The sequence below is a fragment of the Amphiprion ocellaris genome, chromosome 20, assembly GCF_022539595.1.
Source record: "Amphiprion ocellaris isolate individual 3 ecotype Okinawa chromosome 20, ASM2253959v1, whole genome shotgun sequence".
In the NCBI taxonomy this organism is placed as follows: domain Eukaryota; kingdom Metazoa; phylum Chordata; class Actinopteri; family Pomacentridae; genus Amphiprion; species Amphiprion ocellaris.
Window position 1 is genome coordinate 18,478,726 of NC_072785.1, and position 15,724 is coordinate 18,494,449.

General features: G+C 45.0%; 1 protein-coding gene across 5 annotated transcripts in view; it reads right to left on the reverse strand.

The window, feature by feature from the left end:
• The window catches only part of LOC111562637 (AT-rich interactive domain-containing protein 1B-like), a 198,236-nt gene that overhangs the window by 49,259 nt on the left and 133,253 nt on the right, over window positions 1-15,724 (reverse strand). For all 5 annotated transcript variants that reach the window (XM_055005694.1, XM_055005692.1, XM_055005695.1 and 2 more), the window contains exon 5: window positions 6,416-6,716. In XM_055005694.1, coding sequence (XP_054861669.1) covers window positions 6,416-6,716 — 301 coding nt within the window. The remainder of the gene's footprint in view (window positions 1-6,415; window positions 6,717-15,724) is intronic.

Consider the following 15,724-nt stretch of genomic DNA (forward strand, 5'->3'; position numbering starts at 1 on the left):
CCACAGCAACGCTCTGAGCGAAGAAGGCAGAGACAAACAGAGATGGGGAGGAGAGGGTGGGGACGGGAGAACGTGAGACACAAGAGAGAACATAAGAAAAAGCGAGCACGATAAAAATAATGAGAGAAAGAGAGAGGGACAGGGACAGCCAGAGGCGGTGTTCCCACCAAGCAGCCTCTTAGGGAGTGGTGTGACTAGAAACTCGCCCGGCTCTGCAAAACACACTCGTGTAAAAACTCACCCCCTCAGCCCCTACCACTGCTTTCTTGTAATAACTTTCACCACAAGCAGAAGAAAAATTCAAGTTTCGGTTGAGCATCCCTGTGGCATCGTTTCTGGTTTGATATTTTGCAGTTAGAAAATGAGTTTTCTCTGTCATCGTGGACTGACATTGTTTTCTAAGTGGCCAACTTTTGGCATGGAAGGCTAATGCGTGACCTTTGACCCCAGACAGAGACCTCTGCGAAATTGTTTTATTTCTTCCTGTGGTTCTCATTACCATAATTAGAGACAGAAATTAGTTTCTTTTCAAATGAAACTGATGCAAACGCAGGCTAAGCTGGGGGTTGATGTAAAGGACAAGAGCATATATGAAGCCGTTTGGAGGAGATTCGTACAGAAGGACCCTTGAGCTAACAAATCGGACAGGTTTGGCCTTCTCTCCCACCCTCTATCTATCCCTCCTTCCCCTCTCTTTCCTCCACTTGCCCTGACCTCTCTGTCCTTTTCTAGGCCCCGGAAGCTCTCGAAGCGAGGCGCAGATAAACAGCTTAAACTCTCCCGAGCGCTCGGCCGCGAGCTCCAATCACCTCTTTAGAAGAAAAATAAAAAACTTGGAGGGGTGAAGAGAGATGGAAGAGGGAGAAAAGGAGAGATGAGGAGGAGGGGACGAAGGGAAGGAGGGAGAGCAGTCGGGCACCGTTAACTGGACCTCAGAGGACCTCGGTGGAGAGAGAAAAAAGAGCGAGACAAACAGAAGAACGAGAGAGGAGTATTTGTGATCTTGTGCAGCAGACGGAGCGAGCTGGGCCATGGAGGAGTGCGTATGTGCTCTGTGTCAATTAGTAGCTGCACAGTGTGGAAAAATATTGCAGCTTGGCCTTCAAAGGCAGCCAGGCACACAGACACAAATGTGTAAACACAGGCACACATAGAGAGATGAAAATATCACCAAATATCACCACGCAGATCTGAAAATGAGTATAAATACAGCCTCCGTCTAGTTTGCTTGGTGTCAATTCAGGCAATCAGTCTAAAACACAAAGATCACCATGGTGATAGAGACATAAAGCTACTACTTTATTTTCTAAGGGGTAAAATGGTCAGTTATGTTTATAAAATGAAGCTCAGGATGAAAATAACTTTAACTCTTTAAACTGAAGCTGTATTCAGGTGTTTTATTGTCCACATCTTTACTGACTGTGGGTTCATTTATTTACTGTAATATAGTCCTGCGCCTCTATGGAAAAAAACACAACCACGGCTAGAAGCAGAGAGGACTCAGAAATGTCTTTTGTGCAGTAAGGCACAATTATAACACCATACACACACAGAGAAAGAAAAAAAAGGTGAATTTCTTTGACTATTACTTAAAAGCAAGTTGGAAAAACCCTTAGTGAGCATGTACGGCGTTTTCCCAAATGTCAACAGGTGTTACCAACACTGGGATAAAAAAAAAAGTGACTACATACTATAGATAATTTACTACAAGTTTTATTTATTTCCATTTTCATCTCCTATCTGTTTTGTGTAAACACAGCCTGCAGTTCAGCCCAGTGCTGCCATAAAAGTACTGAATATTTGTCACATGATTATTGGCTACAGCTGAGTCTCTAATGGCTTCTCGATTGCAAAGAGGGCTTTTTTTTTTTTTACAGAATCTGGTCAAAGCAATCAGTTAATTTTTTTGGCATTAAAAAAAGACATGTAGAATACAGTGGTTTAAACGAAATATCATGAATGAAAGCTTAGATTTAGATGATTATTTTTTAAAGGAACTGCACAACATTCTTTCCTATATCCTATGTATAATTCCTATTTTCAGTTGCTGGCTATGATAAATGGTGTAATTTTAAGCTTCTCTGTACAGTAGCCTCATGCAAATACAGATACACAGAAACAGGAAGTTGATGAATGACTAAGACTTGGTAGTTACAGAATCTAACCCCAACCGAACGTTCATAAAGGATTTTGGAGCAACAACCTGCTTCTCAGACAATTTCCCCTACTTTTCCTAGCATCCTAGCAGCATGTTTTCCCCGTAGTACATTTTGTCGGTGCTGAAGCTGGAAGAGGGATTTACCCTTGCACAGCCTCATCGCCTCCATCCCATCAGCAACAGTGATTCGAGCCGATGACAACTGAGTTTGTGTGTTGAGTTCGAGCGAAGTTTGATGTAACGTGTATCGGGTTCAGGCCGGTAATGGATACATCTTCGGCACACTTTTGGGAAAAGGTGACAGTCATACTAAGGCTGACAGGAAGTGACGCCACACTGACAGGATGTCAACCCGGAGACGACTTGTCAACCCAGTTCATGCGCACACTGCAAGAAACAGCAAACACTGTGTCATCTACATCTAGAAATATCCAGGAAGTTTTAGAGCTCTAAAACAAATGACTCTGTGCTTGCTGGGATGATATTAACTGAGGGACTGATTAGTGAACTTTTTCAGGACCCTGCGTTCTGCTCTTTGACTGGATGACCTCGCCTCTCTCTCCCATCGGCCCGCCCACTCCCCGCCACATCATCCATCCCAATGAGTGACAAACGTCTGCCCGCCTCATCCCCAATGTCTCGTGGAAGGAGAAAAATATTCTGAGGATGCTCTGAATTGCTTCAGAGACGCTGGGAGGAAGTAGGTGTGTGTGCACGAGAGTCTGCTTTTGTGTGTGCATATACGAGGTGGAAGGACGAGGAGGGGGAGTTTTGGCGGTTGAGCAATGTGATTTCTGCTCGACTGTCACAAATCTAGCGCAACAGGAAAATCAATTTGGCCCTGTGTGTGCCTTTTTGGCTCCGGGAGAGAATCCAAATAGCAAGGCGAGGCCCAGATAATGTTACAGTGTATTGGATTTGCTTCATGGAGAGACAGAGAGGGAGAGAAAGAGAGAGAGAGAGAGAGAGAGAGAAGGAGGGAGAAAGGGAGGGAGGAGAAAGAAGAGGAGAAGTGAGGAGACGAGGGAATCACAGGCGTGCTGCGGAGCTCTGACAAGATAGATTTGTGCAAGTGTATGGGTGTATGATAGGCTGGCAATCTGTCAGTCTCCCCCTCTTTCTCATTCTCACTCCGTCTGACTCTCTCTCTCTCTCACACACACACACACACACACATGCACACACATGCACACACATGCACACACACACACTTAGACAACACTGTCACTCATCCTAGCGAGCACGTATACAGAGGTGATTTATGTGGACAACAATATAAGTGAAGTGTCAAACCATGAAATAAAGTTTTTATGGCTCTATGTGTTCTAATGTGCTTCCATGTATGCTTTTCCTGCCTCCCGTGTTATTTCTTGGTGTGTGTGTTTTTGTGCTCGAGTGTGTGTGACAGCCAGGTGAATGGATGACATAATGAAATTGCTCTCCTCTGACCGCTGTCAAGGGTAACGTGGGTGCTCATCCGTGTGACATGTCGCATCACTCCACCATGTGAGGCTGAGCAGTGACAGACCAACTCAACACAACACATGCATATGTATGTGCACACACACACACACACACACACACACACACACACACACACACACACACACACACACACACACACAAAGCTTGAGATGACACTGCTTTGCTTGTCTTCATTCCCTAACACCTCTTCACCACCACCGTTACTTTACTTTTTGCATCATTAATCATAGTAGACTTTTTATGCTTTTTGTATTTGAAGGTAAAAATCCACACTAACAAGCATTTAACACTTAGGATTTTCTCTGGATCTATGCGAACAAATTGTCCAAACTAACAATATACCATCACAAAGAGCAGCTATAACGGTGTTTAATAAGACAAAAAAGACTTCATACCACCTAAAATGGAAACAGCCGCTCTTGACATCAGCTGAGGAGCAGAATCTATTTTAGAAAAGCCTCCAATTCCAATTTCTCCACTGACAGCAGCCTTAATGGACCAGAGAGCAACAGAGCAACAAGACATGTTGTGTTTTGACTTTTTCTTGACTGGAGCTCAAACTACTGCAGACACGTTTCTCGCACTAATTAATTAGCTTATTTATGTTTGTCTTATTATGTTTATTTAGTGGTTTGAATAATAAAGAAGTTTTTTTTTTGAAGAGCACAGAAGCTACAGTAGTGAGCGTACACATCAACACGCAGTGCTCCTCGCTAACTCCCTCGCTCCCTTCCCTCCTCACTGACTTGCACCGAACTAAAACGACAACATTAACTAAAGTGTCCTAACTTGTGATGAAGTGTTAGAAAGCGGAGCGTTAGTAATCAGATGTGTGCTAACCACATTAGTTCTCCTGTGTCTCTCTTAGGCTGGCTGCTCCTTGATCTAATTCAAACTGATTGTAGTACAGCCGCTAAAACATGCCAGATGTTACTCACTGCTCCACGCTTTATCACCATTTATTTGGCATGGGGAATATTTTTAAATATTTTCTTATTAATCACGTCCCAGCGATCGGTTTCGCTTCCCATCCTTGCCGCCTCATTCCGGATTCTCGTCATGATTCTTGGCACGGGCGCCTGGAAAACCACTGTCCCAGTTTTTCATTAGCGTCAATCACTTTGGTAAGCGGCTGCTAGGAGAAGAAGAGGAGGAGGAGGAGGAGGACGAGGAGCTGGCGTTGGGATCTCACTCAAGACACTTTGCCCCGCCTCGTCAGAGTGACTGACAGGTCTGAGACATGCTGATGCGCCGGTCAGCCGCTCAGTCGGGAAGAGAGGTGGCAAGATGACGGGAGAGGCCACACACACGCACACATTCACAGGCCGGTTGGAAGCAAATCAAATCCCCACTCGTTTATAATGCTCAGTGTTTATCTAAATGGTTATGTGCTCTGCTATGGCCTCAGGAGACAGACAGACATACCGTGCATTGTCTGATAATCCTGTTGGTGTCTTGTTTAGCCTGCCATATCTTAGATAAAGCTACAAATCAGATGGGAGGCCCTCCACAACCAGTCAGTCTCAATTCATTAGGACCCAGAGTGGAGGGGAAATGTTGTCTGGACAGAAATGTTGGTGCGATCCACAGGTAGTAGGAAGGTGGACTTGATTAAAATTCCACTGCAATGTGGGGACGCGTCTCTACAACGCTGTGATCAAAGACTTAACAAATCTCTACTATGCGAGGACAAAAACCGTGTGAAGAAAATGAATGAGACATATTCCATGAAGTGCTCGGCACTACGCCGTAATATTCTTCAGCGGTTTGAATTACGATTTCAAATGGACCAGAGATATCAAAGTCTAGACATGCTGGATTGATATTATTTGGCCTTCTGCCGCAGTGTGTTCTCAGCTTTATCCTCCGTCCAAACTGACAGAATGAAAATTGATCTGGACGGATTATACGGTGGATTGGAAATGAGAAAAAAAAAAACCAGAGACGCTATTAAACAAAGATTGTGCCACCTTTATCTGGCCTGGTCTAACACGCAATATCATTATTTCTAATTATGTTAAATCAAGACACTGATTAGGGAAAAGTTTTTTCCCGCTGTTTGAGTATAGAAACATGTGGTGCTTTATCCTACTGCTGCAATGCCAACACACTACATTTAAATGTTGGCATGTTTGTATTTGTGGAAATGTGTAAACCTATTTCCCATCAGTTTTCTACATGACCTTTTTAAGATCCTCTTTAAATGCACATATTTAAAAAAAAAAAAACAGAAACAGCAATATAGTTGTAAAGGTCAAGCAGAAACGTAGGTGAGATAACTGTGATATGCTTTCAGACGCAACAAGTTTACTAATGCTACTGCCATAAAGATGATCCCAGTATCATTTTTGAAACTTTGAAAAAAAAAACGAATCGGGATGTGGCCACACCCCGATCGCCCCAGCAGCTGCTTTTCATCAGCTGTCAAAGCCAATCCACCTGATGGGACTCCACTGACTGCCGTGTGTTTTGACTGTTTGCTGTATAATTTGCTTTCCAACAGCAGTCTTGTTTAGTGGCACAAAGCAATTTCCCTTTAAGCTGTAAAGCAATTTTGCAAATGTCCCAGGGAATCCAACACACCGGTACATGATGTCAAATACAATGTAGTGTCTGGTTTCAAAGGCAAACCTCGTCAGTGGCAATTTTGTTTGTTTGTGGTGATTACACTAATACAATTATCATGCTCAAAGTTGCACCTTTCATCAACGTAAAATCCGATCATCACGACACACGTGCGCATTCTTACAGAGGCTCTAATGTCAGCCCTACCTGGCGCCGTGGTGTTGGCTGAGGGTCCGCTGGCGGGAGAGATGGGTCCAGAGCCCGATCGGGACTGCTGGGACTGAGTGGAGCCTGCTGGGGAGCCCACGGGGGAGGGAGAGGGCCCGCTCCTCTGGCTGGGGAGGTGTGGGGAGGCGTGAGGGGAGAAGGGTGACTGTCCCTGGTTACTCGTGCCTCCCTGCTCCCCTTGGCTACTACTGCTACTGCTGGAGGAGCCCCCAGCGCCGACGGCCGAGCCCAGAACGGCCTCCGTCCCAGTGGGGAGGTCATCAATCGAGCCAGACAGGTCCTGGAACAGAAGAAAAGACCCGCAGTGAGTATTTATGAAGCTCACCCAAGCGTTTGATGAGAGCTGACATGCAGCAGGTGGCACATTTAAATGTAAGCTCAAGCAAGCACAAAATTTTCCCAGTGCAAATTATGTCATACTAAAGTAGCGCTACTGCAACTGTTTCAGCATGGTGGAAATAGGACGGAAACACACAAAAGTGGCGTCTAACAAAGCAAAAACACAGGATCCAAAGATGCAACAGAAATTACAGATTAAACGACTTTCACATCTTCAAAAGGACGTCTTCTCGGTCTCAGTGAGAGCGGTTAATACAACATAAGAGCAAAAACATCCCACGAACGAAGCCACTACACTGGCTGCTGTGGTGAAAATAAATTGTAATGGGCTTTCATTCAGACCAAGGGTGAGTTCATATTACAGTTTTCATTCCTTGCGGTGAGCAGAGGACTGTGGATTTGTGTGCGCGCGCGCGATAAGTAGGTATTCCCCCTTCTGAAATGATTCCAGAGAATCCCTGATAATACTGCTGACAGAATACAGACCACATGAAAGCGCGGGAGGAGGAAAGATGACAATGAAAGATGGGGGAGAGACAGTGATTGAAGTGAGGAGGAGACCAGATGTGATGTGATGAGATGTGATGAAATGTGATGGCTGCCCACTAACCACGCATCACACACACACACACACACACACACACACACACACACACACACACACACACACACACACACATCCAAGGAGCGGTGTCTGTGCCCCAGCTGTACATGACTATGGGGGAAGTCACCTGTAAGTGACCCCAGTCTCCTGGCTGGTGCCCACTCAGGGAGGGAAAGGAGGAGCTGTGGGTGGATGCCAGCTGATCCTACCTGCCATGCCAGGCCTGTTGACCCTCCACTCTTGTCCCACCTGAGCCCTATGCAACCGTCACTGTCACTGCAGACAGATATGTCTGCTTGAGTCACACACAGCTTACTACAGGCTCTCAGAATCAAAATAAACCAAACTCCACAACTAGAGAAAAAAGCAATACTGCCATGTTTTTTCATTATTTTGCATGCTTGTTGCAATGTGAAAATAACATGACAATATGCAACTGGACAGTGTCACGGTGTTATATTTTCTGGATTCAAATCATATGAAAATGCCCCAAGGTTTCAATCCTAACATACCAGAGTAAATACCACAAGTATCTGCCAAAACATGCATGTCTTGAGAGCAGTAGCTGTCAGAAAAGGCATGTGTTTTGAATCCATCCAGCTCTGACACAAAATCACTTCTGTGTCACAGCAAAAACTACTTTTTCTCATTACCCTAGCACCATGTAATATCACATAAAAAGTGAGACAGGCGTCCCCCATCTCTTTCCATCCATCATGCATGGCTTAGCCTGTAGAACAGACAACCAAGTCAGTGTGGCAGTCTGTCCATGGCTGCTTGTTGTGGTTAATGCGATCTCGGCAGTGACACACAAAGCCTTTGTTTTCCATCATGCTGCTGTGAGTGCCCACCCGCTCTGCCAGCCTGCCAGTCTGTCGCCTGGCATTATCTACCCTCGCTCGACTGAGCACATGGGGCACTTGCTTTAGTCTCTCTCTCCCTCTCTTTCTCTTTTTCTTCCTCACCCATGGTACCACTCCCTGTCTCAGCCAATCGAGTCACCCGGTATTCTGAGCTGAGTGATGTAATGCGCTGCCTGCACCAATAGGACTGAATGTTATTTTCTGACTGACCGGCTGCCTCGGGTGCATGCCATTTGACACGGCGGGGTTACCGTGAGAGTCAGCGTAACCATGGCGATGGCTTTTGCAAAACACTGCTAGCCGGATGTACAGCTAGGCTGTTAACCCACAGGCTAATTGTGTGAATGGATGGGAATAATTGCATTTCACCTAATTGGGTGCTGTTGCCAGCTTTTCCAGTGGCAGTTTAGGGGTGGGAAAATGCGTACCAGTAATTCGTTTAGAGGCTGTTAGGCTCATTTGGATTATACACACACTTGAGCACAGCTGTGTGGCCCAAGACCAAAAAAGTAGCAGCACTTTATAACATGAAAAGGTGGGAAAGCTTAACAGCCGCAGACTATATAAAAATGTCAATAGTAAAAACCCCATCAGCAGTATAATGCATTCATCAACACACACGCCCTCCTTTTACTACACTTAATCCTTGTCAATGGCCACAGAGCAGTGTATTACCTGGCTAACTGTCTGCTACATAGTCATGTGTAAAGAATCAAAGCCAGCCAGTCAGCTAACCAGCCAGGCAGGCATGCGGTCGGAGGATCCAAACGCCCAACAATCTGGGGCCCCAATCCAAAGTGGCCCAAATCCAATTTGTTTGGCTCGGGGCTGCAAATTGCTCTGTGCATTGAGTCTCCAAATAGCTGTCAACCACTCCCGCTTGGCGTCCTGTATCGCTTAATTCGCTCCTGGAGCATGTAATTGTCATAATAAGAAAAATATTGAGGTGATAATAACCAGTTACTTTGAGATGCCCCCCCGCCTGCCTCAAGACACACACACACATGCGTACAGTCGCATCTACACACATAATGGGCCGAGACTGCCATCTACACATTTCACACAACATTGGAGAGGTAGTCACTCGTGACCCTTCACCTCGTTGGTGTTGGTGCCTGCCTGCACTCTCGTTTAGTGCTGCGCTGTTTGTGTGTGTGTGTGTGTGTGTGTGTGTGTGTGTGTGTGTGTGTGTGTGTGTGTGTGTGTGTGTGTGACAGGAACACAGGCTGCTGGGCTGTCACGGCAAGACATGCTTGAGCACTGATGTGGCCGAGGGGACAGATGAGTCTATACACACACACACACACACACACACACACACACACACACACACACACACACACACACACACACACACACACACACACACACTCTTCCTATTCTTCACTTATGCTACTGACCTGCTCTCATGCTCACACACACGCACACACACACACACACATGCACACACACTCCGGCAGGGTATAAGGCATCAGTGTGAAGCAGGGAGCTGTCACATCCAGCAGACTGTGGGCCTTTTCCCCTGACCATGGTGCTGATGTTGTCTCCTCTCACACTGGGAATTAATCAAAGTTGCTATGGTAGAAGGCACCGAGCCTGTGTGCAAGTGTGTGCGTGTGTGTGTGTGTGTGTGTGTGTGTGTGTGTGTGTGTGTGTGTGTGTGTGTGTGTAAAAGTGGTTCTCTGTCTAGACAGGGAGGAGCCAATGGCTGCAGCTTCCTGTGGGCTACAGGAAAAGAGAGCGACCGGAGAAACTTGTCTCTTTCCTCCCTCTGTTTTTCCCTCTTGTTCCCTCTATTATGTGCACAGACACACACACACACACACACACACACACACACACACACACACACACACACACACACACACACACACACACACACACACACACACACACACACACACTCTCTCTCTCACATCAAGTGTCTATTTTTTCTGTCTCTCTCTGCCTGCCCCAGTCAGAGGCATAGTATGGCTGAGGGCTCTGCACCAGATGGATAACCAGCTAACTAGAGCCTGAAACACAAACTCAAACACAGCAACTGAGCACTGTAAGGGGTAGCACTCAAAAAAAAAACCAAAAAACAGCACCCTTATGGCTGCACACAACCAAAACATGGACTTTCCTTGACATATTTTATAACTCAGCACCAACTGTAAGAACTAATCTGACATAACTGTGTATAATTGTGCAAGAAAATGTGCGCTTTATTAAAAACTGTAATATTTCACAATAAAATAGCTAAAATGCATTAACAGCCACTAATAACATCATTCAATATGTTTGTATATGTTATACTGTCAGTTGATTTAAATAAAAAAAATATTTTGTCTTACCTGGTTTTATCTTATCTGGTCCTATACTGTAGTTTTACTTTTTCCTAGCTGTGAGATATCTGTGTCTGTGACAGAACACTGGAGGTGAACAGAATTTCGTCAGTGGTGCTCACAGCGCTGAAAAATGATGTTTAAAAAATTCAGCAGCAACATTTTTTGAGACAGTGTTCCTATTAGCGCAGATAATCGCAGAACAGCTGTCAACAGTGTTCATGAGGACTCTCAGTTTCCTGGAAATGATGCCACTGAATTATTTAAATGTCATTTTTAATGTTGTGGACACCACAGATTGAACAGCATTCTCTTCCTTTCTACGGGGAGTGACACACGCATGCATCTCTTACACTGGCATTGTCTAACCAGGACATCTTTTGGCATACACACTTTAAAATAGTCTGTAAAAATTCTGAACCTATGCACTTTATCAGAGTATATATACTTACAGTATTTATGCTTTTACCGATGTATATATGCATCCACATAGGACCTGTGTTTTCACGGGTCAAGAGTATAATCCATTATAATGCTGCACATAGCTAAGACCGTATTTCACTTCAGTGTGGTGCAGTATATGCAGAAATAACACCTCAGTGTGCTCAGAGGCCAGTTTTATTCTCTGTTTCTTTTCTCTGGGTAAATATGATGATGTAAACTGTAATTAACTCCAATAGCTATCGTTTGTAGGCCTGAGGGACGGGTCTTCTCATGGCAGCGCTGCACTCATTTATCCGCTCCGGCCGCCGTACTTTCCGTCTTTATGGCGCACTGGAGACTAAGAGGAAATGCTATTACACAAAGATTCTTCTTTATCCTCCCCCCAAACCGTCGATTGAGGCAAAATCCAAATGAAATGCCATGCAAATGAATCCAAATGGACTGCTGAATGTGTGTGTGTATGTTTGAAAGAGGGTTTTAATGCGATGCCCCATGTAGAGCACCAACTGTAATACCCTTCAATAAGTGCTATTAAGTACAGAAAAGAAGAAGAGAAAGGAGAAGGAGAGAGACTTTTTGGAGGAAGATTTAACACAGCACCCACACCATAATTTCTTTCTTTGATGTCAATCAGCTGGAATGTCTACCAAGGCTGGAATGATGATGGTAATTGTTGCTGATGATGAGAACTGATAGAAATGATGATTATTAAAGCACTACATGTTGATCACGACATGCTTGCTAACACACAGTATAGTATAACGTACAACTGCGGTAATATATTTGTTTGTGCATGCAGGACTGTGCAAACAAGTCTTGATAGGGATGGGAGTGTGTCTTTGCAAGATAATGTGTGTGTGTGTGTGTGTGTGTGTGTGTGTGTGTGTGTGTGTGTGCGTGTGTGCGTGTGTGCGTGAAAACTGGGATATGTGTATGTATGAGAGCGTGTGTGTGTGGTGATAAGAGTTTTTGAGGAGCAGCATTTCTGCACCCTCCTGAGGGTCTCCAAGTAAAAGGAGAGAGGAGGAGGAGGCACATGACTGAGAGACTCCAAATACAGGCAGGGGCACTCTTTGCAAACCGAGGGGAGACGTTTGGCACGCCTCAGGCTCGCCAAAAACCCATGTGGGCTTCAGGCTAGCACCCAGCAGGCAATCAAATATGTTAGCATGCCAACCCACGGACCTCTGTGCTGTGCCATGAGCTTCGAGGATGACTGCTTCTCTCGCGAGTGCCTCAAGTTTCCAACTGTCATTCATTTAAGTCTGTCCAGCAGCGCGATAGGTGGCACACTGAGCCACAGATGCAGTGTCTGCTAGGTAGCGTGTTGACCGCGAATCGGGAGCAGTCGGAGCACATCAACAAAGCACAACACAGTAATGAGGATAGTATGTTACGGTACATAAGGTTACATTATGTAACACCGTACCCTGAGCGGGTCAGCGTGTAGGTTTAAGCAAGATAATGAACACAGTTTTGCTGCCTCACTAGCTGCTCCAAACACTGAAAAATCACCATATGAATGCACAATGAATAAAACAAACTAGGTTGTATGGCATCATTATGTTTGCCAATTATGTCTACAGTCAAAACAGTTATTACCCAACAGTCATGTGGGGTTCTAAATGTGTGTCTTTAAAGTCTTGATACCATAAATTATAGAAATGCGGTTAAAGACAAATACTATTCTGACAGTCTCGAACTTGCTGTACACAGGAAATCTGAATAATAAACTCAAGTTTGAGATAGGAATGCTTTATTTTACACCTTTACGGTGCGCTTTCTGCCAATCTCACCTTGTTTTAAGCATACTTAAGCGTTTTAGCTACACCGAGGTCTTACAATACAACACTACAGGCTTTACAACGCTATTGTTGCACACATTTTTACTGTAGGTGGTCAGAGGGGGATGCTAATATTAAATGCTGGTATAGCAACTTTCGCAGTGAATTTATTGTGCTATAAAACTGTGCTTTTTGTGTCTTTACTCCTACACACTTTCAAAGTCTGATATAAACACTATTGTAGCTAATACATTCCGCGTCCACAGGAAATAACACTATATTAGTGAGCAAAATGCTTGTTTGAACGGATAGCAGTTTGTGATTACAGAGGAACTATTCTGTGATTTAAAGAACACTCTGCACTATTTGGTAGACTACATTGTTAAAGACAGTCCCTTTTGCTCTCTCTCTCTGTTTTTTGTTATCCCGAACAAAAGCCGCCTAAGAACAAACTGTTCAGGGCTTCCCAAAGTTGTGCAGAGGAGAGCCACGGTAGCACTGCAAAAGCAATTGTGCTTTTCTTTTCAATTCTGCCGCTGCACACTTCACAAAGCCCAGACAATCTCTTGATAATACCGCGGCATCTCGATAAGAGGAAAAGAAAGCTCTCTCTGTTTTCCAACCACCAGCACCGAGATGAAAACCTCAGAGCGGTCCTGGAGTCAGGCGTGAGGGGTCAGGCAGCTGCGTGGACACCTGACTCAGGATACCAATAGATTCACTAAATCTGGTGATAATGCTAACAGTAACTCCAGCGCATTAGTAATTATTGCTTGTTGTAAGATAGGGGGCTCACTGAGTGATAACTCCCCCAGCTCTTAAGCCTCTCGTAATGTGGAGATATGGGGAGGGCCACTTTGAAAGGGACATTTGAGGCCCTATTACCCCTAAGCTGTTAAAGACGCTCCAAATCTGGCACTGCTTGTCTCCAAACCAGAGGGATTAGTGTTGAGTTTCACTCCGATTTCCCCTGATAATATGCCAAGCTGTGGCAGCTAGGAGTGCTTAGCCAGTGGGCCCCATTCACTTAATGCCCCCCTACTGTTTCCTGCACCACCAATAATGACAGTAAAGTGATTTGAACAAGCGGCAACATCCTTTAAGTGGCCAAATAAACATAGAGGTTGGTTCTCTTTGTACGCTCAGGTGCTGGAGTCGAAGGCGCCGCAAACTCCATCTCCGCCCGCCCACCAGCCTGACCCTTCACACGCCGAGTTAAGTCACTGGTATTCCTGCTAGAGGTGTGTGTTTGAATATGCTTTCATTTAAAACGGCAGATTTACGGAGGCAGAGGAGACAGGCCGAGCCCGCTTATTGTCTGAGCTGTTGAAACTTTTTTCATTAGTCCGCAAAGGTTCTTCACACTTTAGCTTTTAATGCACAAGCCGACCACTCACCGCCTCCCCTTTACGCCAACACACACACACACACACACACACACACACACACACACACACACACACGCACACACACACACACACACTCACCCCATTTGTTCTGCACGTATTGGTTCCGCTAATGTTTTTATTTATGGCATTCCAGCATGACATCCTGCCATCCACCCACCCCCTCCTCACCTCTCCACTCACCCAAGAGAGAACTGAAAAACAACGCATGACATAGAGTGTGCGAGAGTGCATATATATGTGTGTGTGTGTGAGAGAGAGAGGGAAAGGGAGAGAGATGGAAGGAGAGGAGCAAAATAAAGAAATAAATAAAGGGCCCAAATTCCTCATTTCTAATTCAACTGCTCGTTCAGCTTAACCTCTCTCTCCTCAGCAATTAAAGCGCACGCCACATCCTTCACGCTGCGTACAGCCGAGGCTAAATAATGCAGGGGGCATCCAGCACCCGCATCCTTTATCATCCCAAATGACAGCCATTTGCATATCTCCCCAGTCAATTAGAGCGCGGCGGAATAATCAGCCCATAATTGGGGGAGAGCGTCGGTAATCACCCGCCCTGGCACACCGACAGGGCCATTGGAGGAGTGAGGGAGGAGGGGGGGAGAGAGGTTTTGCAAAGGGCTGGATGTGTGTGTGTGTCGCTGGGAGACAGTCCACCCGACTGTAGACTCCTCACTTCAAACTAACACGTCCAAACAACCAGTCTAACTTCTTCCCTAGCTCCCTCTAATGCTCCCCTCTTCACTAATTTGCACGTACCGGCTTCCTCAGTCTGCCCAAGTCCAGCACATAATTCCTGTGCGATATCTTTCATCAAAATGGGCCAGTAAGGGATTTTTAATAGCATAAAAAGTGATACATGAATGACAGGTTTCATTCCAGATGCCATTCATTCTCAAATGTTACCAAATGTTAATTGCTTGGCATTTCAAAAAAACATGAATAATGACATCCTCTTCAGCTCTGCTGCTTTGTAAGCGAGATTCAAGAGTTCAAGAACACGCATGTCAATAATGAATTTTATTTTCAAGCCGGCTATTCTGGTATCAGATTTACTTATTTTTTGGGTAAATGTAGAAATGATCTCATCCTATGCAGTGCAATGCGCCAATTTTCCTCCAAAATTGTAGATTTCCTCTTAAAAACAAAACACACGATTGAGGAGCAACGTTATTTTTTATTTTTATTTTTTTGCCTGCCTGCAAGACTTCTATGAGAGCTATTAAATTCATCCTCTATTCCTTTTATACAGCAACAAAGCGTAACGTTAAGAACAGCCAAGAACAATGTGAGAGAGAGTGTGCTGAGACACCGGGGGGAAAATCCCTCGCTTGTCCCCTTTAGATGCAGACAATCAGAGTCGTTTCATGGGAAGTTTTCTGGGCAGCTTTGAAGTGCGCGAGCTGCATAGCCTCTGTATTTCCTGCTGAAAGGGGAATGACCATTTTTGTCAAACAACGTTTCCTTTAATACACTGTAACCTCCCATTCCTCAGATGCTTTGGTGCTGTCCTCTGAACAT